This window comes from Cynocephalus volans, chromosome 7 (genome assembly GCF_027409185.1).
Source record: "Cynocephalus volans isolate mCynVol1 chromosome 7, mCynVol1.pri, whole genome shotgun sequence".
Lineage (NCBI taxonomy): Eukaryota > Metazoa > Chordata > Mammalia > Dermoptera > Cynocephalidae > Cynocephalus > Cynocephalus volans.
The window spans coordinates 1,587,714-1,615,450 of NC_084466.1; the positions used below are offsets into that span (position 1 = coordinate 1,587,714).

Below are 27,737 nucleotides of genomic sequence, written 5' to 3' on the forward strand. Positions count from 1 at the left end.
AGTAGGTTTGGGAAACACTGCCAGTTCCTAAGAACAGAGCAATTCTACTCCTAAGAACATTGAAAACCTATGTCTACACAAAACTTGTACATAAATGTTCTAAGCAGTATTATTCACAACAGCCAAAAAGTAGAAGCATCCCAAATGCACATCAACAGATGAATGGATAAACAAAATGTGGCATATCCACACAATGAAATATTATTTTACGAATGAAATATGATTCATTCATAAAATGGAATGAAGTACTGATCCATGCTACAACATGGATAAACCTTGAAAACACTATACTAAGTGAAAGAAGCCAGTCACGAAAGACCACATATTGCATGACTCTGTTTATATAAAATGTTCAGAACAGGCAAATCCACAGGGACAGAAAGTGGACTAGATGTTGGTAGGGGGTGGGGAGGAGGGAATGGGGACTGAGTGCTGATGGGTACGGGGTTTCTTTTTGGGGCAATGAAAATTTTATGGAACCAGATAGTCCTGAGGCTGCACCACTAAACTGGCTAAGTGGATAGTGGGAAAAAACAAAGACACATTCTACTTCATGTCAGCCACTGGCTTTATTTATCAGGGCAAAAAAGAATATGATCTGCATTCGTGTGAGTCAGAGGAAGTTAGCATGCTGTGTTATAAACTCACATCGAGACCTCTGGTAAGTAGCATGTTCTGTGGTCAAGACAGTCGAAGACACAGAAAGTTTAAGCTACTCGTCACAAGCAGAAATCATCTTGGGTTCATTCAGAATATGAAAACCACAGTTCTCTTCTCAAACTCAAAGGCATCTAACCAGCAACTAGATTATATAACCTCTCTTATTATAACTCAAGTATCCATGTAAGACAAATACAAAAATGAATTTCTAGAACTTGGTTAAATTTTCCATGAGCTAGTTAAAACAAACCCAATTACCTTGCTTTGAATGAAAGGTGATACTGTATAACAAAGATAATGGCTTTATTCTTTTTTGTCTGTAAAATGCTTACCTGTTTGATGGCTGTGACAGTAATGACAAAGAACAGTGGAAGTCCGCTTGTTACCGGACTTGTGGGCGTATCAATAATCAGCTGCAATAACAAGAGAATTGCAGAATCAGTGGTCTTAGGCAGATTGATTTACCCTGATCTACTACGACCCAGCTGTTTTCTTCTACTTATTTTAAAACACTTTATTGGTACCATCCCGACTTGATCCTACCACTGGAGGTAAGTTAGGTAAGAGGTAAGATCTTCTTCTACTGACTATAAAACTGAGGGCAGTTTTCTTTAATTAAGGGATGTGCTTATGGAAGGCTTGTTCTATAAGGGGCAGAGACGCAGGTCTCAGCGGGCACACATTTGGTTTTAATTTACTACTCTGTCTCTGGTGTCACAATTTAATCACATTATTTGGAAAATTTAAAGTTGGGAAAATTTAAAAACTAGAAAAACTAATTACTGTTCTTAAAACACATCACATAGTGCTCCCTCGTGCACCCCTGCTGCCTTCCCACTCTCCCTCCCTCCCTCTCTCCGAGTGCAACCTTTTTTTTTCCTTTGGAGCACTGCACACACTGAGTAAGAGTATAAAAGTGTGACAAGGCTTAGCATGGCTGGGGAACTTATCCTAGAGATGACAAAGCTCCTGATGTCCCCCCAGCGCTGGAAGGATGGTGGCACAAAGGTGGCCATCACCAACTGAAACAAAGCGATCTTGGGCGTGTTTTAGCATCTACAGTGTACAGGTCTCACAGAACCAACGTGCTTTGTCCTTGAAGAAAATCAGCGAATAAAGTGCAGACGAAGCGCACCCGGTCTGCTCTTCTGATTCACAAGCCACACGTCAATTAGCCGAGAATAAGATGCCACTGATTCAGATGCACATGTGATGAGACAGAAAACAACAACGGCTCACCTGCACCAGGAATATGATAAGAAAGTAAAAGTTGGCTATTCTTCTGAATTGTTCAAATAAGTTCTTGGGTATGAAGTTCCAAAACGTGTACTGCATAAAAGAAAAACAAAAGTATGTCGCTTTGATCAGATTTTACTTTTGATACTGTTACTCTACTACCTAATTAGTAACACTGGATTTCAAAGCATGAAATGTTTAGTTTTGGATACAAAACTCTAATTCAAAATACAGAGTATTTGTTGACATTTTATCAATTTGTTGACCACAAAAACAAACTGCTAAAACAGAATGTGTATCCCAAAACTAGCATATATAAATGACCTAATTCCAGAGAATTCAAGACAAAAAGTATTATTCTTAAGATGTCTTTCATAAAATGCAAACCTGTGATCATAAAATCAAAACATGAGTTTAGTATTTTAACTTCATTGACGTCTTCATCGTCTCTTTTCTGTGACAGTGTGACTGGGCCCTCTTTGGAGGCGAGCTCCACACAGTCGAGGGTTCTGTGTCTGCCAGAGCAGCGCAACAGCCCCCCTCCGCTCTTCAGAGGGACGGCCAGGACAGGAGCAGGGCGGTTCCAGCCACTGCGTCCTCTCCAAACTCCGGTTTTGCTTCAGAAGGAGAGTTTTCACTCAACTTTTGTATTGAAACCCACCATGTCCCAGATGTCATCTACCTGCAGTAAACACTGAGCTTCAAAATTGTTTTTTTAAGTTTTATTTGACATGTTCCTCCCCTTAAGTGAAGATGGTCTACTGCAGGCTGCAGAGGTGCCCTGCACACCCGCCCCGGGCCAGCTGTGTGCTCTTCATCAGACAGCGCTGGGGCCAGCTGCCAGGCCCTCCTGCCAAGTGCTCGGGATGCCAGGATCGCAGACATGAGCTCCTACCATGCACAGCAGTAACTAAGGCCTGGCACGGCCCTGAGCTATCCCACATGCTCTGAATTTGGTTTCTACATACCCTTCACAGGAAATCCATGTCTGTCTATTGCTTAGAGCTTCTTTGCCTTAAGTTTCCATCGGCTTAGAGAAGTTTCCATTTTCTACTCTAGTTTACGTCTATAAGGTGATTTTACCTTTTATCATGAATTTCCTTAAGAAGGTGAAAACAAAGTCCCATGACAATTTTGGCCGTACTTTTAGTTCTCTCCTCGGGGTCGCTCCAATAAATGTGGCCACAGATGCTCTAAGGTGCTTCCTGGAGTTTTAGGAAAGAAAGGGACTTTCTAGGACCTCCCTAACCTATCCCTACCCCACTCCCCCAGACACCTTCTTATCTTCTGTGTGCTTTGCTACCAGTCCTCTGTCAGACACGTGTTCTGCAAACACTTTCTCTTAGTCAGTGGCTCATCTTTTAATTCTTTAACAGTGTCTTTTGTGGAGCAGAAGTTTTTAATTTTAATGAAGTCTAGCTTATCAAGTTTCCTTTCACAGGTGGTGTTGGTGTTGTATCCAAAAGCTCATTGTCAAACCCAAAGTCATAGATTTTCTCCTACATTATCTTCTAGGACTTTCATTTCACATTTAGGTCTATGACCCATTTGTAGCTAATTTTTGTGAAAGACATAAGATCAGTGTCTAGACTCTTTTTTTTTTCTGGTGTGTTCAGTTTTTTCAGAACTATCTGTTGAAACAACTTCCTTTCTGCTTTAAACTGCCTTTGCTCCTCTGTCAAAGATCAGGTGACTGCACCTGGGCGGGTCTATTTCTGGGCTCTCCACTGTGTCCCACTGATCTATTGGGCCATTTTCCAGCTATGCCACACTGTCTCGATTACTGTAGTTTTACAGTAGGTCTTGAAGTTAAGTAGTGTCAGTCCTCCCACTTGTTCTTAAATATCATGTTGGCTATTCTGGGTTTTTTCCCTTTCCATAAAAATTTATAATCAGTTTGTTGATATCTACAAAGTAACCTGCTAGGATTTTTATTGGGATTGTATTAAATCTATAGAACAAGTTGGAAAGAATTGACATTTTAAAAACACTGAGTCTTTCTATCCATGAACATGGGATATCTCTCTATTAAATCTTCTTTGATTTCTTTCATCAGAGTTTTGTAGTTTTTCTCATGTAGATCTTATACATACCTTGTTAGATTTATACCTATTTTTGGGGGGTGCTAATGCAAATGATGTTGTGTTTTTAATTTCAAATTCCAATTGTTCATTCCTTGAATACAGGAAAGTGATTGATTTTCATATGCTGCAACTCTGCTGCAAGTGCTTATGAGTTCCAGGAGTTTTATGCTGTTGTTGGTTCCGTGGGATTTTCTACATGGACACTCCTGTCACTTGGAACAAAGTTTTATTTCGTCCCTCCTGATCTGTACCTTTGATTTCCTTTCCTTTGCTTATTTTATTAGCCAGGGTTTCCAGCATGATGTTGAAAAGGTATGGTGAGGGAGGCATCCTTGCCTTGTTCATCATCTTTGGGTGAAAGCATCTAGTTTTCCACCAAGGAGTATGTTAGCTGTAGGGTTTTGTAGATGTTCTTACAGAGTTGAGGAAAATCCCCTTTATTCCTAATCTACCGAGTTTTAATCATGAATGGGTACTGGATTTTTGTCAAATATTTTTTCTGCATCTACTGATATGATCATGGGATTGTTTTATTCTTTAAGCTGTAGATATAATGGACTACATTAATTATTTCCAAATATTAAACAGCTTTGCATACTTAGGATAAGTCTCACTTGGTCGTGGTACGTAATTCTTTTTACACATTGTTGGCGCTGATTTGCTATTTGTACCTATGTTCATGATAAATATTGGTCTGTGATACTGTCTTTCTTGTAATATTTTCTCTGGTTTTGATTTTAGGGGAATGTTGGTCTCACAGAATAAATTAAGAAGTGCTCCCTCTGCTTCTATTTTCTGGAAGAAATTGTAGAGAACTGATACCATTTTTTTCTTTAAATATTGGTAGAATTCACCAGTGAACCCATCTGGGCCTGGTGATTTCTGTTTTGTAAGGTTATTAATTATTGGTTCAATTTCTTTAACTGATACAGGCCTACTCAGATTGCCTTTCTCCTTGTTTGAGTTTTGGTAGACTTTCAAGGACTTGGTCAATTTCATCTAAGTTATCAAGTTTATTGGCATAAAGTTGTTCATAATATTCTTTTATAAATAATCCTTTTATTATCCATGGTATCAATAGTCATACCCCTCTTTCAGTTATAATATCAGGGCTATGTCTTTTCTTTTTTCTTGGTTAGCCTGGGCTAGACATTTATCAATTTTATTGATCTTCTCAATAAGCCAAATTATTATTTTGTTGATTTTTCTTGTTTGATTTCCTGGTTCCAATTTTACTGATTCTACTCATTTAAAATTTCTTTCCTTCTGCTCACTTTGGATTAATTTTCTCGGTGTTTTTCCTAGTTACTAAGGCAGAAACTCAGCCTGTTGATTTTAGATCTTCTCTTCTGATGTGTGCAGTCACTGCTATAAATTACTCTATGCACTGCCTTCCCTGCATCCCCAAGATTTGACAAGTTGTATTTTCATTTTTGTTCAGCTTGAAATATTTTTTATACAACTCCAGAATCATTCTTGATCCATGTGTTATTTAGGAGTATTTTATTTAACCTCTAAATATTTTGGGATTTTCCAGTTATCTTTCTGTTATTGATGTAGTTCTAGTTTAAGTCCACTTTGTTCTGAGAGCAGACTTTTCATGATTTGTATTTTCTGAAAACTGTTAAGGTGTATTTTATGGCCCAGAATGTGGTCTATCAAGGTGAATGTTCCATGTGAGCTTGAGAAGAAGGTGTGTCCTGCTGTTGTTGCATAAAATACTCTATAAATGTCAGTCAGATCCAGCAGACTGAAGGCGCTTTCAGTTCAACTATATCCTCACTGATTTTCTGCCTGCTGGACAGGGGTGACAAAGTCTCCATCTACAACGGTGTATCTTCCTATTTCTCTTTTCAGTCCTCATGTATTTTGACTCTCTGTTGTTACAAACACATTAAGGACTGTTGTGTTACCTTGGAGAACTGACCCTTTTATCGTTATGTAATACCCCTCTTTATCCCTGATAATTTCCCTTGTTCTGAAGTTTGCTTTGTCTGAAATTAATATAACAAGTTCTATGTTCTTTTGAGTAGCATTAGCCATGGTATATCTTTCTCTATCCCTTTATTTTTAATTTATCTGTGTTTTTATATTTAAGGTAGCATCTTTCTTGTAGACGACATACAGTTAGGTGTTTTTTTTTTTTTAAATTTCTTCTGACAGTTTCTGTCTTTTAATTGATGTATATAGACAATGCACATTTAAAGTGATTATTGACGTAGCTGGATTAGTATTTGCCATATCTGTAGCTGTTTTCTATTTCTTTCTTCCTATTGTTTGTTTATGTTCTCTCTTCTACTCTTTTCCTGCCTTCTCTGATTTTAATTGAGCGTTTTATATGATTCCATTTTCCCTCCTCTCTCAGAATATCAATTATAGTTCTTTAAAAAAGTTATCTGGTGGTTGCTGTAGAGGATGCAGTATACATTTACAACTCATCTAAGTTCACTTCTAAACCACACTACACGTCATGTGTAGCGCAGGTCCCTTAGAGAGCGCAGCAGTCCCCTTTACCCACAGGGTCACATTCCAAGCCCCAGGGGACGCCTGAGACCACAGACAGTGTTGAGCTCTATACACACTTTGTTTTTCCTATACGTACAAACCTATGACAAAGTTTAGCTTATAAAGTAGGCACGGCAAGAGATAACACACGGCAAGAGATAACACAAATAATAACAGAACGATCGTAAGAATATATAGTCACAAAGGTCTTGAAATATCTTGGATGGCTGTCCTCTGCTTTTGGACTGTGGTTGACATGGCAACTGAAACAGTGGGAAGCAAATCCATGGAGAAGGGGACGACTGATGGCCCAGTTCCTCCCTCCCGCCCGCTTCATGTGGCTGTCATTCACTGCACTTACCCCTAAGAAATTACTACTGAAAACATTGTCGCTATCTGTTAGACCAATTAAGAACACAAAAAATGTTTTGTTTTACCTTCACGTATTCCTTTTTGCTATGGTTTGAATGTGTCCCCTCAATAACCTGGTGTTGCTGATGGGATGCTATGAAGAGGTGGCCCTGAAGAGGGGATCGGGCTGTGACGGCTCCTCCCACACGGATGGATGAGTGCCTCACAAGAGTGCCTGACTGAGGGGACTTGCTCCGCTTTTGTCCCTCTGCCTCCGCCATGTGAGGACGCATCTCAGGGCCCCATCCTGGAAGCAGAGAGCAGCCCTCAGCAGACACTGGACCTGCCAGCACCTTGATCTTGGGCTTCCAGCCCCAGAACTGTGAGAAATAATTCTCTCTTCTTCATAGACCACCCCGTCTGTGGTATTCTGTGGCCCAGCACAAACATGTACATCTTTTCTCATGTCATTTTCCTTCTTTCTGAAGAACTTCTTTTAACATGTCTTGCATGGCAGGTCTACTGGTGATAAATCCCCTCCATTTTTGTTTGTCTGGTAATGTCTTTATTTCTCCCTCATATTTGAAGGATAATTTTACTGGATACAGGATCTTAGGTTGGTGTTTTTTTCTTTTGATACTGTAAATATTTCACTCGGCTTGCTTTTTCCTTGTACGGCTTCTGAGAAGTTCCGTAAAGTTCTCATCTCCTCATCTACAGGGAAGATGTTTTTCCCATCTAGCTTCTTCAAAGGTTTCTCTCTCTGATTTTCTGCAGTTTGAATGTACTTTTTTTTGTATTGATAGTGCTTTTGTATGTATCTCTGAGCTTCCTGGGTCTGTGGTTTGGTGTCTGTCATTCATTCTGGAGACGTCCCAGCCATTTTTTCTTCTGTTCCTTCTCTTCTCTTTCTGGTTTCTCCACTATGTATTCCTACCTCACCTTTTGTAACTGCGCCCGTAGTTCTGTTTTCGGTCTTTTTTCCTCTTTGCTTTCTAGCGTGGGAAGCTCCACTGACATATCTTCAGGCTCATGGATTCCCTGCACACTGCTTCAGCCTCTACACAGTACGTGTTACAAACTCCCTGTGTAATGTAGCTAAGCCAGGTGTAGTAGTCTTCTATGGCTGCTATAACAAATTACCGCAATTTCAGTGACTTGACACTGAAATTTCCAGCCAGCCAAAACAAACAAAACCCCCACAAATTTACTGTCTTATAGTTCTGGACTTAAGTTTGAAATGGGTATGAGTGGGTTAAAACTAAGGTATCGGCAGGGCTGGTTCCTCGCTGGGGGTTCCAGGGAGAATCTGTTTTCCTGCCTTCCCCATTCAAAGCCAGCTGTGTCCTGCAGTCTTTCTCCCTCAGCATCACGTGTCGGTCTCTTTCTACTGCCCTCTTCCACTCACAAGAGGCTCTGTGATTATTTTTGCCCTGCATGGATCTCCTTATTTTAAGGTCATTCCATTCCGTCTTCAACCTTGACCCTCCCCGCCGTGGGAGGTAACGCATTTACAGGGTCTGGGGACTAGGACGTGGGCATCTCTAGGACGCTGCTCTCCTGCCCATCACACCAGGCTCTCTCCATCTGAGCACCACCAAATTGAGAACCAGAAGGCGGGTGTCCCAGACAGAAATATGGCCGTGCACATTGAGATGGTGGACAGTGTGTGGCTCGGTCTTCCTTACCTTTGCTTTTTGGTCAGAAAAAAAACACGAAAACCATGATCTTAATCCTCAGTATCCTAACCACCCCAAGACAACTACTCTATGGAATCCTGAAAATACTTACTCTTTAGTATACTACAAAAAGCACGGGCTTTAGATTCAGACGCCATATGAAGCCCTGGTCCTGCCGTTTGAAAACCATGGATACTTTCATGAATTACTTAACCGTGAGTTCAAGTCTTCCTGCCCGTGACACGTGTCTAGTGGCATGTGTCCTAGAGGATGTGGTGAGGGCCAAGGCTGTGGCTCAAAGTGTGCCCTCGAAAAAGACAGAAACACTGAAATTCTAGAACTCGACAAACGTTACACCTGCAATCAATCTTTTCAGATTTTTAAGAAGGATATATTTTCTCTTAAACGAGCACAGTAAAAAAGTCAGTGGATTTTCACTAACTTTTAAAAAGAGATACTGAAGAAATAAAAACGTTATTATGTGATCACATTTACATCACTTCATGTTTCTGTGACCAACACAGAGCGACCTGTTAGCCTTCATGTATGTCCTTTCTAAGAAACACCAGCCCCAAAGTGGATTGTCTTTAAGGCCCCGCAACTTTGTTTCCCTGCATCTGGGATGGCATACTTATTATCCATTAATTAATCAAAACATTTCCCTAAATTTCTACAATGCTCGTGTATTACTCAGTAACAAAATCACATTAAAGAAAAAAGCTACCATTTAAAATTCCATCTTTCACCTGCTGAGATATTTACAGATGAAAATTAATACGGTGTCTAGGATTTCCTCCAAAATAACCCTGGGGACTAGCAGGGTGATGCAGCTGAAACAGGATGGCCCCTGTGCTGGTAACTGCTTACCAGAGGTGATATGTGGTAGAGGTTTACACACTACTCTCTTTATATATGAGACGAAAGGGAAACACCGCCTTCTACAATCCTTCTAAATGTGCAGATCAAATTTTATTAACCCTAGAAGGCTGTGTAAGTATCCGGTCTTGCTCTATTTGAGTGTTCCTGTTCCAGCAAACCTTTTAGTCCCAAATTCTACTGTCCAGGGAACCAAAACAGCTCTGGAATTTAAACCACTTGAATGATGACTTTATTCTAATCAGCCACTGACGTCGCCCACTGCAGCTAAGACCCCTATGATTTTTAATCTCCAAGTTTCACAGAATAAATTACTGCAATTAGTTATTACTGCTGTTAAAAAGAGGGTTATTAATTCCTGCTGATGTATAATAAGAAAAGTGAAAACCCAGTGAAATAGTTTAAACTTTCATGACTGCACTGAAATAAAAAATGAGCATTTACTGAACATATTAGAGCTGTTCATCTCTCTTAAATTGTAGTAATCTAATATCTGTCAAGACACACGGGGCACACTATAGTGGAACACTCTGACCTACAGGCAGGTAGTGATACCTGTCTAACGCTGTGATACCATCAGTAGATGTACTTAATCCTGGAAATTCCTGAGAGCAAGCCTCAAGCATGGAAAAAAAGTGGTCTTTCCTCCTCTAAGGAAGCCGGGAAAACTGAGTAGACCATGGCATCTCTCTTTACTACAACAGTCGTTTTGAGGCACGCTGAGTTATGAGAGTATTAAGAATTCCTTGCATTTCTACGCACTTACAGAAGACTTCATACCCAGAGTGTATACACACTCTGTGTTTTCAACCCTGAGCTGAGAACATCTCGGTAGCTTTTGGGTTCACCTTGGCCTCCTGACCCTTCGTGTGAGCCAGGCTCTGGCTTTGTGTTATGAGCCTGGAGTGTGGATTGGGGACAGAGAGGGACACAGCCTCCCCTCATCTGCCTCCAGTCACGTGGCAGCAGGACAAACCCTACAGGGAAACCTCAGGCGCCATTCTGCTTTGCCAGCAGCCAGGACATAAAATGAAGCTTCTAGAAACCACCCTGGAGCTTAGCTGAAAACGGATCTGGTGCCAAAGGTATGCATGTGACAGTCCTAAACACAAATGAGAGACTGAACACCAGTCAGCTCACATGGAGTGGAGTTTTCTCCTTCGTTTATGATTGGAAGATGGGGATACAAAAAATAGAACGTCGTGCAAAAGTCTGCAGTACGGATGCTAGAAAATGAATGAACATCATGAGGGGTTGCTGAGAGGTGGCGCTGGACCTGTGGGAGGTGGCAGCATTGGCGCTGTGGCAGGAACTGTGGCTAAGGATCAGCTGATTCCCTTCTGTGGCCTTGGGCATGTTACTGCGTTATAAGACTCAGTTTCCTCATGAATAAATTGGGAGTGATACGAGGGTCTTCCAAAATCTCACGGAAAGATTCCAGTTATCTTTTAATTCCATCTTCCACGAACTTTTTGAAGTCTCCTTGTAAGCAATAGTGACTTCCATAGGGTTTTTTTAGAGCTTAAATGATATAATAAACATGGAAGTCACTTATACAAATATAAGTCATTAAAACACTCTGCATATCTACTAACTGGCAGAAGAAATAAGCCAGGCACAGAAAGAGAAATACTGCCTGTCCTCCGTCCTAAGTGGGAGAATAGAAAGACAGACTACGATAAAATGTTGAACTTTCAGAAGGAGAGAACAGACTTGTAGTTATTGGAGGTGGGAAAGGGGGAGGGTAATGCGGTTAGGGAGATATGGGGTCAGGGATGCAGAGAGTAATTATGATTTGTAATGACGAACACGCTAATAATATTGATTTGATCATCACATACGGTACACAAATACTAATAGTGAACTCTGTACCCCATAAATATGTATAATCAAAAATAAATGTTTTAGGGAAAAAAATCAAAAGTAATCCAGCTTTCTTGAAGGCAGGCAGCATAGGCTAAGCCAGTGTCTACATCTGCAGCCTCCTGTGGGCACAGCCAGTAGCCACGGGAATTTTGTGCCCTCTGGCACAACTCTGAGAAAGGTGGCAGCCCCAATCCGTCCTTTTCTTGAGTTCAGATCTCCCCACACAGCCAGCTCCAGTGGCCTTGGCCGGGGTCTGCGAACGCCCTGGAGTAGGGACGGGCACGTGCAGGGCAGCAGTGCCCATGTTTCCTGCTACCAGACATGGCCTGACATGTCTCCCCAAAAAGAAACAGAACTCTGACCAGTCACTGATCACCAGTAACTGCATTTCTGTCAAACAGATTAGAGGTTTAAAATAATTAGATTGGCCTTTCCATCTCCACTGTAGCTTCTCACATGACAAATCCCTTCACACTCTTTGATTTACGAAAGTAAACTTGCCAAGTCTGGGACACATGAAAAGTCTTAACTAAAGATGCCCTTCCCAAGAAAACACAAAAACGTTACCACACACATAATCTCCACAATCGGCTGTAAACTTATATTTACACATTAAATAGTATCTTTCACACATCCTGAGCTGTTACCTAAGTAAAACAATTACGAATCCTCAAGTGTGTGTGACAGAATTCCACCCGAGCTTCTCCACATCAGCTCTTCTCTGCATCCGGCCACCAGCTGAGCTCCTAGGTCCCCTTAGCTTCCTGAGGGCCTTTCCTTCCTGAACTTGACCAGCAGGAGTTGCACCGTGTGTAACTTTCCTTTGAAATCTCAGACCGCCATCTACTTGAAACTGAGATTAAGGCACTCATCTCGCTGCTCTGCAGAACGATGGTCACTCCCTTGGTGCACAAGCTTTGGGAGCCCGTCCCCTCACTCTGGAGCTGAGCTGAGAGCCATTCAAGGGCTTCCCCTGAAACCCAGGCCACGCAGCCTGTCCCCTCCCTCAAGTGCACTGCCCTGCCTGTGCCTTTCCTCTCCAGGCTCCCGGGCACGAAGGAGCCTTCCCCAAGAAATCGGTTCCAAAAGGCACCCGGGAACCTACAGTTCTGACCAACCCCAGCCTTCCACTCTCCTGGTGCAGGACTCCCTGAGGCCCCGGGGGCTCAGTTCTGGCAGGCAGCCCAGAGAGGAGGGTCCCGGCCAGGAGGAGAGACCTGACCCAGTCCACTAAGGCCACCATCTGCAGCGACACTGGGGGCTTCAAGAAGTCCATGGAAAGATTCATATTATCTTCTAATACTATTTTTCTGAACTTTTAAAGTACCCTCATATTTGAAAATAAAAATAGGAAAGTGATAAACTGGTCCTAAAACTCGAATGAGAGCACAAAGGGACTGGTGGGGTGCACAAGTCACCACTGTCAGTCCCTCCCGGCAACTGTGATGGGGCTCTCATGAGACAGAGGCACTCTGCAGCTTCCCGCCACACTCCACCCAACGCCTTGAGAAAGTCCCCAATACCTTGGCCCCAGCAGGGTGACATTAGTTTCACAAGTGTCCCCCATGTGGCCCTGGATGGAACTCCTGCGCCCATCTGGGAAGAACTGGAGCTTGGGACTGCCAGGGCCCTGCTCCGTGACTGGAAGGGACAGGCCGGCTGTGTGGGGCTGGGCAGGGCACAGGGCAGCAGTCTCGCCACAATCCCGTCCCAACCCACACGAACCACACAAGACATGGCAGCCTCCTGCCCGGGGGTCCCACCCAGACAACACCCTGACACTCATTGGGGTGCTGCCTGACACACCTGTGCTTGATATGTCTGCACAAGACTGATTTGTAAGAAATACGCTGGGGAATTCTGAGGTTTTTTCGTACGCTGGCATGCTGGCCAAGTGCATATCGGCACAGAAATCATCTTCAATGAGTGCCACTGGAGAGGGTGTCAAATGTATAAATGTCGCTACTGTGAAGACGTGTTTTTATAAATGAATTTCCTGTCAGCTCATTTCTTCTCTCCTTTATCACGTTTGTGTAACCACGCAAGACATTTGGTTGGTTGGGATTTTGTTTTTGCCCATTTTATTTACCCACATTGTGTTTCTGAAGATTAAGGCTATTACAATTTTCTGTAACACTCCAGTTACAAATTAAATAATTTCATAAAAAAGGTTTTGAAAAGCTAACCTTTTCTGTTGTTGAGTTCTTAACAAACATGGGGCTCTTTGAGAGCTCATAAAGAATAAAGTAGGGCCACACGTCAGGACACCCGCATGTGACGTCACCAGGTCTACCACACAGGCCACGTGTCACAACATGCACGTGTGAATGCAGCAGGTCTACCACACGGGTCTGCACATCCAGCACACCCATGTGTACGGGCGCATGACCTCAGACACATCTGTTCACGCACATAAAGGGCGGTGTCTCCAGCATCTGGATGGGCTGTCATTTACACTCTCATTCAAAGCCAGTAACAGAATGCTTGCCTCATTCTTAAGATTCATTTCCAGGCTTCTCTGTAAATGTGCGAAACCTGCTTCTGGCGTTTGCACGCTTGTCAGTGAGGAGAAGTACACTTCACTTACATGGTGGCACTCAGCCCATTTTTCTTCCTCTGTGTCTTCACCGTGCCTGTGTTTTACTTTCCAGGGTTTGGCAGAGGTTCTCTCACTGGGGCTCTGGGCATCACCTGTTTCCCAGGTGAGCAAACTGGCCAGGTGGTAAATGACAAGCCCAGGGCCAGGTGGCAAACTCACACACGGTAGCAGGAAGTGAACGTCCCAGGCTTCAGGTTCGACACCACATCCATGACGTAATTAAAAGAGAAATACAGACAACGTGCTGTGGCATCTGGGTAAGCCTGGGTATAATCAGAGGCACAGAGAATGCAGATGCTCTCTGCAAAGTCCTATTGAAAGTGCAGAGTCGGGAGTGGGACAGGAGCTGCAACCATGGAGCCCTGGGCAGTGCTGGTGACTGCTATCAAAAGCACTAACACCGCCAAGGCAGTTTCTTTTAGGTCATTCACAAACAGGCCAGAAGACAAGGTTACCTTGGAGGAGACGATCCTGTTGTCTGGGTACCTCTGTGGAATGTAGGCCTCAGTGCCGGGAGGGGGCTCCCTGTGTCCCACGTAGATGGTCCGACTGTCCACCCAGTTCTCTTCCCCGGCACACTGTGGAAGGAGAACAGGGTCAACTCAGGGCGTTTACAACTGCACGTGAAAGCTCGTATACACGGCACTGGTTTAGCTTGTCCCTCTTGGCCAGTCTGTCCCTAGGACCTCACAGCATCGGTCAGGGCCACAATGAGAGACCAGGCCCCACCTCTCAAAGCCTGTGGCCCCTGGGCGGAGTTTCAAGATGGCGGCGGCTGCGGCGGCTGGCGCGGAGTAGCTGAGGTGGAAAAGGTGGCCACTGGGCCTCAGGCAGCCGGGAAACTTGTGGACCTTTCTCTGGCCATCTCTTAAGGGAGGACTGCTGCTGCTGGCCGGTCGTGGGGGCTCAACGCCACTTTGCCCCCGGCAGGAGAGGCTGCCTCATTTACAGGCAACAGCTTTGAAGTGTGGAGCAGGAAAAGAACTGATTCTTAGCTGCAAAAGCGAGTCTTGAAACAGGGAACACGGCGCCAGGGCTGCTGTGGATGCAGCCAGGATCCCGGAGGCTGGGGCCGCACTGAAGGCGGCCAGCTGCCCTATCCAGGATTCGAGGTTTCAGGCCGGCATTAAAGAAGACTCCTGGGAGCGCCCGAGCGGCGCCGCGACTGAACAGCCCGAGGCGGCAGCGCCGAGAACACGGAAGGCAACAAACCAGAGACAGAGCGAGCGCCCGACCTGGCACAGCACTGTGAGTGATCCCTGGCAAAGCTCTGTTCGGGGGGTGGATGCCCACGCGGCTCCCCGCCTGCACCACCAGGCCACTCCTTGCCCCGGTGCTGCCTCCATTTTCCCAGGTGCGGGCAGCTCCGCCCTGCTCGGCCATCACTGAGCCCATTTGCTTGGCCTGGCGCGGGGCTTTCCGGACCCTGCGGGCCGACCTCCTCTCCCACTCCCTCCACGGTTCTCTGGCAGGGCTGGGGGTGTGGGGCGTCCCGACCAGTTTTGGGAGGGCTAGGAAGTACGGGCGGGCCGACTGTCACTCCACCACACCCTGGACTCCGGCCCCGGTAACTCCCTGTTACTGGGAGGCAGATACCATCTCTGCGACCACCAGTTTGGAAAAAAGCCTAACGAATTTCTGGTTGGGAATAGTGTGGTAGGAGAGTTCCCAGGTCTGCTTGAACCTGCCGGAGAGCAGGCTGCAGGCGGGCACTAGATTCGGTTTATACCGGGGGGATACGAAGGTGAACAAGACCCGAGAAAGATCTACACAGTGCTACAAAGGCACCCAGAGAGACTGGTCGTCTGTGCCTAGCAGAAACCTGGTAGACTTCCTGGGCGAGGCGGTGCTGAGCAGGGTCTTGAAGGCCCAGCTGATAGACGAGGGGTGCAGAAGACACGCCCCAACCCAGCACAGTGTGCACAGAGGGGGGAGACGTGCGGCCAGGGAGGCGGAGACTCGACAGAAACCACACACCCGGTGGGGTCGCCACTGCACGATCTAACAGCCTGGGCCAGAGCACACTGAACGGGGAGAAGTCCTGTACAGAAAGTGAAAGCTCAACAGAGATCACACACCCTGTGGTACATGATCCACCAGCCCAGCAGAGTACAAGCTGACCAGAAAGGTGGATCCCCGGAGAAGCCCAAGACCCGAGGCAACCACACACACAAGACACTAGAGGCCAACTGAGCAGTCACGGCGGGAGCCATACCAAATTGGCAACCACAGCAACATCCTAGTTAGTCATTAGTCTTAAACCGGTGGACTGTGAAACCCCCTGCCACAATGAATAAACACCAAAAAAAAGACACCAGAAATACAAAAAATCAAGAAAGTACACCACCAAAAGTTAATAAATCTCATACTCTAGATCCTATAGAACAAGAAGCCCTTGAAATAACTGATAAGGAATTTCGAGTGATAATTCTAAGGAAACTGAATGAGATACAAGAAAACTCAAAGCCTGTGGCCCCTGTCCCACTCAGCCCTCACAGTGAGTGCCATGGGGCAGGTGCAGGGGGTCCTTTCAATGTTGATTGTCAATGGAAATAGCACAGGGCAGGTTAATGTAAAAACAGAACACAAAAGGCTTTAAAAAGAGAAAAGACAGTGACTTGGGGAAAGGTTTTTAAGGAAAGAGGAAAGTAGAACTATGATTTGGAATATAAGAATCATTCAACCGCTTTTGGTATCGAGGCTCAGTGAAGCTTTCCTGGTAGGAGACAACTTGGCTCGGATGCACTGCTGTATTATTCAGAGCACTGCACGTAGGACACACGAGGTAAATATCTCATAACCAAAGGGATCTTTTGAGATCATTCATCAAGACCATGTGCTCTTGGCACTGAAATGATGAATATACTTTAGTGATGTAAGACCAAATTCCACCTAGAAATCAACAGCTCTCAGGCAAGGTCCTGGTCCCACCTCAGAATCAGCAGCTTAAACACACGGTCCTGGTCCCACCTTGGAATCAGCAGCCGAAACACACGGTCCTTCCCACCTCGAAATCAGCAGCCCAAACACACGGTCCTGGTCCCACCTCGGAATCAGCAGCCTAAACACACGGTCCTGGTCCCACCTTGGAATCAGCAACCCAAACACACGGTCCTGGTCCCAGCTCGGAATCAGCAGCCCAAACACACGGTCCTGGTCCCACCTTGGAATCAGCAGCCCAAACACGTGGTCCTGGTCACACCTTGGAATCAGCAGCCCAAACACACGGTCCTGGTCCCACCTTGGAATCAGCAGCCCAAATACGTGGTCGTGGTCCCACCTCGGAATCAGCAGCCCAAACACACGGTCCTGGTCCCACCTTGGAATCAGCAGCCCAAACACGTGGTCCTGGTCCCACCTCGGAATCAGCAGCCCAAACACGTGGTCCTGGTCCCACCTCAGAATCAGCAGCCCAAACACACGGTCCTGGTCCCACCTTGGAATCAGCAGCCTAAACACACGGTCCTGGTCACACCTCAGAATCAGCTGCCTAAACACACGGTCCTGGTCCCACCTTGGAATCAGCAGCCCAAACACGTGGTCCTGGTCCCACCTCGGAATCAGCAGCCCTAACACACGGTCCTGGTCCCACCTCAGAATCAGCAGCCCAAACACACGGTCCTGGTCCCACCTCGGAATCAGCAGCCCAAACACACGGTCCTGGTCCCACCTCGGAATCAGCCGCCCAAACACACGGTCCTGGTCCCACCTCAGAATCAGCAGCCTAAACACACGGTACTGGTCCCACCTTGGAATCAGCAGCCCAAACACACGGTCCGGGTCCCACCCCAGAATCAGCAGCCCAAACACACGGTCCTGGTCCCACCTTGGAATCAGCAGCCCAAACACACGGTCCTGGTCCCACCTCGGAATCAGCAGCCCAAACACGTGGTCCTGGTCCCACCTTGGAATCAGCAGCCCAAACACACGGTCCTGGTCCCACCTTGGAATCAGCAGCCCAAACACACGGTCCCGGTCCCACCTCGGAATCAGCAGCCCAAACACATGGTCCTGGTCCCACCTTGGAATCAGCAGCCCAAACACACGGTCCCGGTCCCACCTTGGAATCAGCAGCCCAAACACATGGTCCTGGTCCAACCTCAGAATCAGCAGCCCAAACACACGGTCCTGGTCCCCCCTTGGAATCCGCAGCCCAAACACACTGTCCTGGTCCGACCTCAGAATCAGCAGCCCAAACACGTGGTCCTGGTCCCACCTCGGAATCAACAGCCCAAACACACGGCCCTGGTCCCACCTTGGAATCAGCAGCCCAAACACGTGGTCCTGGTCCCACCTCGGAATCAGCAGCCCAAACACACGGTCCTGGTCCCACCTCGGAATCAGCAGCCCATACACACGGCCCTGGTCCCATCTCAGAATCAGCAGCCCAAACACACAGCCCTGGTCCCCCCTCGGAATCAGCAGCCCAAACACATCGTCCCCTATCCCAGTTCTTCTAAAGGAACTTCAAGACACAGCACTTCTGGGGTATAATAAATGGGGCTGTAAAGGACAGTGAGGCGTCCCCAGTTGACAAAGGGCAATGTGGTGTACGAGGAAGAACCATGGCCCCACTGCAGCCAAGCCAGTTGCTGGCTCAGGCAAGGTGACGTTTCTGGGGTTCAGTTTCATGATCTGTATGGGGAAGGCAGAACTTCACCTGGGGCTGTCAAGAGAAGGAAACGAGGCAACAGAATGAATGCCTGCAACACCCCAGCCCATGAGACGCGTGACTCCCACCCTCTCACATCACTGTGACCACCCTCTGCTGCTTCAGGAAACTCCTACTTCCTAAAGCCAAACAAACAGGAGCAACACAGCAATCTAGTGTTCTGTCTGTCTGATGCTATTATTTTTAAGTGTCACGTTGGCTCTTTTCTTGGTTTTGATCATATTAACATCTCCTCTGCTCACCCATCAACTTCTTGGGGACAGGAATCCTCCTCGTGTACCCCTGCAGCACACGATGCGTGGTAGCTGCGTAATGTCCACACATTTTCTCTAACCCACTCATTGCAATGTGGACATCCATCCGTGTTTCCTTTCATCAGGACCCAGCTTTGCAGAGCACTCTATATAACCTAAAGGAGAAAGACCAGTTCGGTCCCTGTGAACTCCAACCGTGTCCTCAGAGATGCTCAGCAGAGGCTTGCTGTGAAACAGCACTTCTGCAGGGAGCCAAGGCTTCTGAGACCCTTGGGGACAGACGCAGACACACCCGCTACATGGTCAGCAACAAGGGCTCCGCATGGCAGCGAGCCAGGCACATTTTCCCTGGCATGAACGTTCGATGTGGCTCCCTGCATAGAGCCTGCTGGCTCCACGGGAACTAAGTCCCCAGACTCAGAAGCAGGATGGGCAGCTGGGCACCGCTGCTCTGCCACACCCAAGGCCGGCTGCCCCTCCCCAGCAAGGACGGGCCCTTCCTCATTGGGGCTGTGTCTCCTAGCCTGGTCTTCCCATTTTGTGGTGAGGCCAAGAAACATAAGTGCTATTGACTGAAAAACCTTCTGTAGAGCTTCATAAATAAATCTCTACAAACGAAAGCTAAGAAAAGTCCCTGATTTCACTTTTGTTTCTTGAAACACAGCCAGACTGAAGCTTCTCACTGTCATGGACATGGGAAATTGCACTGAAAAAAGGAAGAGAAGCGTGGAAATATCTTTTAATGCAAAAGTAAACATCCTAGAAGCCTTTCTTCTAAACTTCAAAGACGGCAGCTGGATTTCAGGAGTGGCCATGAGCCACAACACCATGACTCCAGAAGCTGAACTGTCCCCCTGAGCCGGGCAGGGGTGCCCACCCAATGGGGAGCCAGTGCTTTCCGGCTGCTCCAGCCAGGACAGCAGGACCCTGTCTCTATGGAGGTGCATTAGAATGAAGTTATTAAGGCCAATTCACATTCTCAACACTGTAGAGCTGATACTTACTGTTACATAAGTGCACTAAAAAGAACTCGAATGTAACTCAACAGTGCTATGCCAGTTTAACTAACGTGAGGAAGAATTACTACCGCTGGGTGTGCAACGAGATCAGCAACATACAGCAGGCGTGTCCACACCCTCAGAGCAGACAATTCACCTGCACACGGAGCACACGTGTATCCAATGAAGCTGAACGCAGCACAGGACAGCCGAGGGGTGAGAACAAACATGCCCATTGGCGGTTCTGACTCGGTGGGCTGACCCAGTGCACCGCATTGTGGTGACGTCTCAGCACAGCAGAGAGCAGAGCAACAAAGAAAGAGCACACCTGACGAGGTCATAGATCACTCGGATGGTCTCACCCAGGGCACCGGAGAGGGCAGTAACGTGAGCGCCTCCTTGGTTTCAGATTTAAAACAAAAGCGAGCGCTTTGTGCTGCTCTCCTTGCCAATGTCCAAATTCTGGGAAGGCTAAATGTAAATGTCCACAAGGTGTACGACAACAGAGCACTCCTGTAGGACTCCAGGTGTCATCACAGTTTGACCGTCATGTCAGTACGGTCATGCCCGCCCCTGCCACCGACCTGCCGGGAACTGCAGACCAGCCGCACAACACACCTCTCTGTCGAATTTCGTCAGCGGCCTCCAGCGTGGAGGGACTCGACTAGATAACCTTTACCATCCTTCCAGCTCCAAGAGTCTGCTGCTCTGTTCAGTTAGCAATGAAAGTAAACTCAGGCGCCACGATTAAGTAATTTCTTAATGTAGCCCATCTCCAACCAGCATCAGCCAGACCGTCTGAGGTCGAACTGGAACACAGACAAACGGAAGTTACGCCACATGGGCTTGTATTTAGGATTAAGAATGGTGGTGCGGGTCGTCAGGATTCTCTCAGGGGCAGGAAGACAGCCACAACAACCTCAGTTTCTAGGTGTCCTTATCAGATGGGGTCAGGGATACCTGCTCAACAGCCCCGTGTAACTTACCCCAGCAGAACCCTGGGGACGGCCAGAGATTTTCATCAGCAATGCAGACAGCAATGCCTGGGCAGCAATCCAGGCACTAAGCTGTCTGTCTCAATCAGCAGGTTTCCTAACGACCCACTAGCAACCCAGCTGTCCAAACTGCATCAGACAAGCCACCAAACTAAATTAAAATCTATACTGTGGTGAATGGGACTGAGCATGAGACACGAACGTACCCATCAAAACACCCTGAGCTGTTCCCAGAGCAGGCAAGAAAAATGTGTACACGAATGTTCATGGCTGCATTGCTCACAGTAGCTGAAAAGTGGAAGCCCCCCAAACATCCACTAGCTAATGAATAGATAAGCAAAACGTCCATACAGTGGAGTATTACTCAGCCATGAACTACAGCGTGGAAAACACATTGCAAGCGAAAGAACAGCAGACTGCATGACTCCATTTACACCAAACATGCGTGCAGGCGAACTCAGACAATGATTGCCAAGGGCTGCGCCGGTGACTGCTCATGCTGCAATTTGGGTGATGAAAGTTTTGCATGTTACATAGTAAGTAGCTAGAGGAGAGGCTTTCGAATGTTCTCATCACAAAGAAATGATAAATGCATGAGATGACTGAGACATTAACTACCCTGACCCTATTATTATACAATGTGTACATGCATCAAAACACGACATTGTACCCATAAGTATGTACAATTACAAAGTTAAAATTTTTTTAAAAAGGAGGAAAAGAAAACGTGCTGGGTTGGGAGAGGCGACGGTTGCACAACTGCGTACATTCCAACTGAGACCGTAAGTTGTGCACTTTAAAGGGATGGATTTTATGGTATGTGAATTATACCACAATAAAAACGTTGCAAGTCCTTTTGCAAAAATGAAAGGCATGTGTGGTTTACACACACGAGATCATTATTTCTATATGTTCTCATTCCAGGAATGTAACAGGAATGTTTACACCACAAGATTATATATCACATTTGTCTGACTATCATGTAATCTATTACTTTCACTTCCTTACATGATTTTGTTCTTTATCGTCTTAGAGAAAAGTTATTCTTAGGTGTCTGAACTGTTTCCCCTTTGCAGTCTTCCTGTAAATTCTAGAAACTTACACATAAAGCTCTTCCTGAAAATCTTCTAGAAAATGAGAAATCCAGTGAGGGACATGAGCAGGTAGAATCTCAGACAAAAGACCTCACATCTTTAGCAAGGAGTTCTTTTTCCTATCAATTCATGAGCAAACAATAAACGATCTCAACTAAAAGTGAAAACAAGTTATTTGCTAAATCGGTGGATTTCCAGTCTTTTTGAAAAGAGCCACATGGTTTTGATATGGTCCTGCCACCATTTCTCACCTAACAGAATGAGATGGAAGGGAGAGTTTGCAGGGACTTTGAAGGCTGCTAACAGGTCTCCTCTCGCAGAACACCTGAGCTCACAGCACCTTTGTCAGGCCACACCCCACACCTCATCCAGAGGCAGGACGAGGCCGGCCGACACCGGGACGGGACGCAGCATTGCCTCTGGGTGTGTTCCCACCCGCTGTGCCATCTGTGCACCTGCCCACAGAAGCACAGAAGGACTGCATTTTTGCAGAGGGCGTGTGTGGGCGGAGGCGTAGATGATGCTGAATATGCCAGTCCATTCCATTTCCATGACTCACACACAAGAGGAAACAGGAGTGTCCAAGGATCAGGGGACAGGAAGCTGGCCCAGTGAGCCCCGGGTGGAGGCTGCACTTGCTGTCCTGCTTTCTTTCTGGGCCAACAGTGGGGCTTCCCATGAGGGGCCATGAAGGAGAAACCCCCCCAAGAATTCCACATCTGAGGCTGGTGGAGAAAGGCTGACCATGCGGGGCAGGGGAGAGCAGGGCGCGAGGAGGAGGTGGCACCGTAGAAAGACGTGGGGCAGAGGGTCTCCGTCCCCTTCTCCTAACCTCCTGTGCTCAGAAACTCAGCACCGCGAAGACGTCCCCTGTAGCCGTCTCCAGAAGGAGGGGAGGATTCTCCAGAAGGAGGGGAGTAAGGAGAGATGTAGGACCATGAAGCAGGAGCCACGGACACAGCTACCTGACATTTCTGACATTTGGGGCGATCAGCTGCTGCCTGGAAGACAGAATCTCTGCTCACATGCTGGGCAGTGCAGCTTTCTGACAGGTAGGAGCACTTGTGTTTGGTGGCTGAGAAAATAAAATTCTGAGCTAAAACTCCTTGAGGCCATTGCCAGGGAAGGGTTAAGCGTGTAGGGCAAAGCTCTCCAAAAATCAGTGTCCCTCAGCTCGAGCAGTGAGACAGTTTCGAGATCCACGCGTCATGCTCTGTGCAGGAGCTGAAGCATCAGGTTAAACGTTAATTCCTGCTCTTCCTCACCTCCGAGGCCAGGATGTGGAAGTGCTCACCCTGCCAATCATTTGACTGACTTCCTCTCTTTAAATAGAACTTGCTACCACTTGCCATGTGACAGTGAGTAATGCCAAACCACGAAATACCACCACGAAGGCCTGGATCATAACATGAAGCTGTCATAAGTGATCGAAGAGCAAAATGGTTTAAACAGAGTCCAGCATCAACCACACAAAGATGCCTCCAGCAGAGATGCTCCCAGTCTAGGCTGTCCACGACTGCTAATTACTAAAGCAGTAGGAGCAAAGTGACAATTCTGAGAGGACAAGGAAGTGAGTGCACTGAGGCACTGGGGCTTCAATGGGATTTATCCTGGTGGGTAAAAGGAAGGATCTAGAATCTGTCCCGTACTTTCACTTACTTTGAAGCGTTGCATGGGAACCATTGAAACAGTAGCCAACAGCATAGCCAGGGAGGCCTGCTCTCAAACAGACGGCTTAGTCTGAGGACATATAAAAACAGATTTCAACATTATCACTGTGGAAACAAGTGACGGCCACTGAAGGAAGAGGAAACAGGCTGAGTTCAGAGCCTGCACACAGTCATGCGTGCCCCGGGCATCTGACAGACTCAAAGCCATACGGTGGGAGGCCTCAGGTGGAGGCTGCAGGCCTGGGGACCCCGGGCTTGCTGGACGCAGAGCACCTGCCGTGATCGCCTTGGGAAGTGTGTCTGGGTTTCTCTGGCTGGTCCCAATTTGGAAGTCCTCTAAAATAGGTAGTCACTCACGAGTCCCAACCATCCGGACCAAGAGCTGCAAAGGCCACACGTGGTCTGGCTACTGTCTCTTGCCACCAAGGGCTATCAACACACTTCCAAACGCTTCCATTCACAGTTGAGGGGTGACGTTATGAAATAACTCAGACATTTGGAAAACTAGGTTATTTAAATAAACCACCCAGATTTAACAAATATGAACATTTTGCCATATTTGTACCAGATAAATTTATTTATTTTTTACAGATATAACCTTAAAATTGATTTTTTAATAAGTCACTTGAAAGTATTCACTTCCTCCCCCTTTTTAAAAATTTGGGCAGTAGCAGGGCTGGCCTGTGGCTCACTTTGGAGAGCGTGGTGCTGACAACACCAAGTCAAGGGGTAAGATCCCCTTACTGGTCATCTTTAAGGGAAAAAAAAAAAAAAAATTGGGCAATAGGTGAACAGGAGGGGAAAGTACCTAACGTGCCTGTGCGCAGTCGGTATCCAGCACAGCGGCCGACCATCCATGGCTTCGTGCTGTCTGACCTCTCTGTCGGGAATGGTTCGGCAGATACAAACCAATTCTCACAGACACGATCCCCTGCTGACTTCCCTTCCCCAGTGGGAATCGTGGCTCTGTGTTAACTGCAACATTTCCTTACACCATGGGAGTCTGTGTTCTTCTGCACATTTCCTCTGGGTTGGCTATAACACCTGGTTCCCTCACTGAGGGCAAAGTAAAATCTTAAACACATGTTCATCTTTATGTCTGCATGACAGTCCTAGTTCTACCATTTTTTGAATATTATCTTTTTTTGGGGGGGGGAGAAACATTCCATAATTTGGAACCCTGACTCTAAATTCCATAATTTGGAACCCTGACTCTAAATGAAGGTCATGCACGGTCCTGAGATGTGACTGATCAGAGGCATACTTTGCCTGAAGTTCCAGCCTGCTGCAGCCCACAGAAGCAGGACTGGGAATGCTGCAGAATATGTCACAAACGAAACCATCTCAGCAGCTGACTTACCACCCTGCCACATCAAAGAAACTGCAAAAGTGAACGCAATCTGTCATCTTTCTGACAATCTTAACTGCTTCCTTCCACCTCCTCACTTGATCTTAGGTCCTCAGCAAAAGCTGGGCACCCACTAGCCTGGGCTCACCCCACAGCAGGGAAGGCCCTGACCACTGGCCTCATGGCAGCACTGCTGGGATGCTCAGAGCCCCAGGTGTGCTCAGCTCCGGGACAAAGCTCTGTCAGCTGACTGCACCTGGCCTCGCTTCTCTTCTTCTCATACAGCAACAGAAAAGAGTGGTCCAGCTGGTCTGCTTCTGGGAGGACACAAGCCTCTGCACCACAGGTTTTCCAGATCGGGGTCACCTTCCATGGCAGGAGCTAGCATTTTAGCCGTGGTACACGTGGCTGCGGCTGCAGCGTCACCATGAAGTCTTGAAGTAATGTCCTTTTTCTGAGAGCAGGACCGACGCCATTTAAAATAACCCCTCCGTTTTGTATAAACTCAGGCGGGAAAATGTGGGAGGGGCTGGGACGAGTCATGCTAACTGCAAAATTAGCTTATGTACTGTTGGCTTGCTTGCATTGGCTAATAACTCCTGGTGCGGTGATCGGGCGACTGAGTTGCCGTGCTTGCAGCTTTAAAAACCGAAAGTAAAAATGGCTCGCAGCTGCACTCTGAATTGACTTGTGCGGTCCCGGCAGCCGGCAATAAAGTTTTTTTTTTCTTTTCCATATTGGTCTCCGAGGGTGATTTCTCCCGACACCTATAACAGCCTCACGCAGGCTGGGGCTGCCCCCGCCCCTGGCAGCACTCAAGGGGAGCCTGAGAAAGCGGGCTTCCTTCCACACCCAGTGACGGCATGGCCACCCCATGAGAAAAAGACATGAACCAAAATGCAAATTTGTATAAATGGAGATTTAAGTCAATGTCGTCCCAGTGCTAAGTCCATGACGGCCATGTATGCAGAGAGGTTTAGGCCAGGTGCTGTTTAATGAGATCAGACAAAACAACGACAACAAAATACAATTTCTCATCAGTCTTTCTCCTGTTACTGACGAAGGTAGACATTATCATCCACTGTCCTCCACCAGCTCCAGACCTCACTTTAAACAGCGAAGAATCACCCAAACATGAGCCTGATGAACACAGGGCTCACGTAGGTTCTCTTCAGCTGAGTTTCCCAGTAGACAGCTAAGAAACAGGACAGATGTCTTTAAACATGACTCTCTCCTCCCCTCACCCGTACTCTAGAAAAAGAACCATGAACAACAAATAACTCCAGTAGAATAAATGCAGATCCTAATTCAAGCACATCAGACTTTTCTCTGGTGAATGAAATTCCAGGGCTGGAAGGGACCCTCCAGTACAAAGGTGCGAACTGAACTTTCCAGATCAGGGATCTGCGAGCAGACCTGGCTGTAAACTGTTGAAAATCAGCACACCTGTGACAAGGACGGGCCTCTTCTTGCACCATTTAGAAGGGAATTAACACCTTTCAATTCAACAACAGGGTGCTTTTACGTGTTTTATACATATGTTTAAACACTGCCCTTATGATTCGTCCTATTACCTCTGAGGGCACATCGTAGGCGTGTGTCCTTCAAAGTCTTTTTCTAAGAGGCATGCCACTAATTAACATGAACAGTACAATAATAACAGAACACCACTGAATAAGTGTCTCAGCAGTGAGCTTTTCCATAAATGTCTCCATCCTCAGGACAACGCTTTAGGACGTGTTCTATTAACCCCATTTGGAAGACATGTGAGAAGCTAAGTGACTTGCCTTGAAGCAAGTTTGTAGATGGATAAACCAAGTTACACAGAATGTTAAATTAGACCTCTAAATCCAAAGTAAGCCAAGATTCCTGTTGAAAAGACTCTTGTATCTTCTTAGATTCCTAACTCCTAGGCACACACTCAACCTGCACACCAGCTACCTCCAAACTCCTAGGCACACACTCAACCTGCACACCAGCTACCTCCAAATTCCTAGGCACACACTCAACCTGCACACCAGCTACCTCCCCCAGCCCCAAATGAAGCCCAGAGACGACCAAACGATAAGGTCATCAATGCCCCAGGTCCCAACGCTCCCAGGTCTCCCAAACGATAAGGTCATCAACGCCTCAGGTCCCAACGCCCCCAGGTCTCCTGCTCCTTCGTGGTTCAAGTAAGGAAAGGAGTTGGGAGAGGCTGTTTATAACCCACAGCCTCACACCCAATCAAACTTTTCAACAAATTTCAGCAGCCTTGAGTGTTGCTTGGCCAGTCTGACAAACGGGGTAATGATAAGAAAAGGTTTAAACAACAGAGAAAATAACATTCATTTACATCTTATCCAGAAATCTAGGGGTTTTCAAACTTTTTGACAGTGACCCGAGGTAGGAAATATATTTTAAGTCATGACCCAGTCCTGTCTACACACATAAATACAGGAAAATGAAACCCTCACTGTGTGTCGGCTCTCTCATATTTCCTACCCTGCTGTTTTTGTTTTGTTTTAATGCTGATTTGCCTAAATGAGTCCACAACCTGTGACCTGGGGAGACTGCCCACTCACCTGCTGCACACTCTGGGGGCTCACGTGTCTTCTGCGAGTGGGTGCCAAATGTTGTCATGTTTACAATTTGTAAGTGACAATTTCAGCCTCCTCTAAGAGTCCCTGATCAAAATAACTTCTGGAATGGGGTCTATTTTCTCCCAAAGTACCACTGTCTCCCATTTCTGCAAATACAACAGAGAGCCGAGGCATCTGCGTCCTTTCAATAGCCTCTCTCAGGAAAGGACGGTCCGTGGCTGTGGCCTTCTCGTCTCTGAGACTGGAGATGCCAGAAGCTTTGGTTTTA

At 46.6% G+C, this 27,737-nt stretch overlaps 1 protein-coding gene across 4 annotated transcripts in view; it reads right to left on the minus strand.

Moving 5' to 3' along the window:
- The window catches only part of ATP11A (ATPase phospholipid transporting 11A), a 163,128-nt gene that overhangs the window by 66,233 nt on the left and 69,158 nt on the right, over positions 1 to 27,737 (minus strand). For all 4 annotated transcript variants that reach the window (XM_063102237.1, XM_063102239.1, XM_063102238.1 and 1 more), the window contains exons 2-4: positions 14,312 to 14,434; positions 1,900 to 1,989; positions 993 to 1,073 (exon numbers count right to left, since the gene is read on the minus strand). In XM_063102237.1, the coding sequence (XP_062958307.1) occupies positions 993 to 1,073; positions 1,900 to 1,989; positions 14,312 to 14,434 (294 nt within the window). The remainder of the gene's footprint in view (positions 1 to 992; positions 1,074 to 1,899; positions 1,990 to 14,311; positions 14,435 to 27,737) is intronic.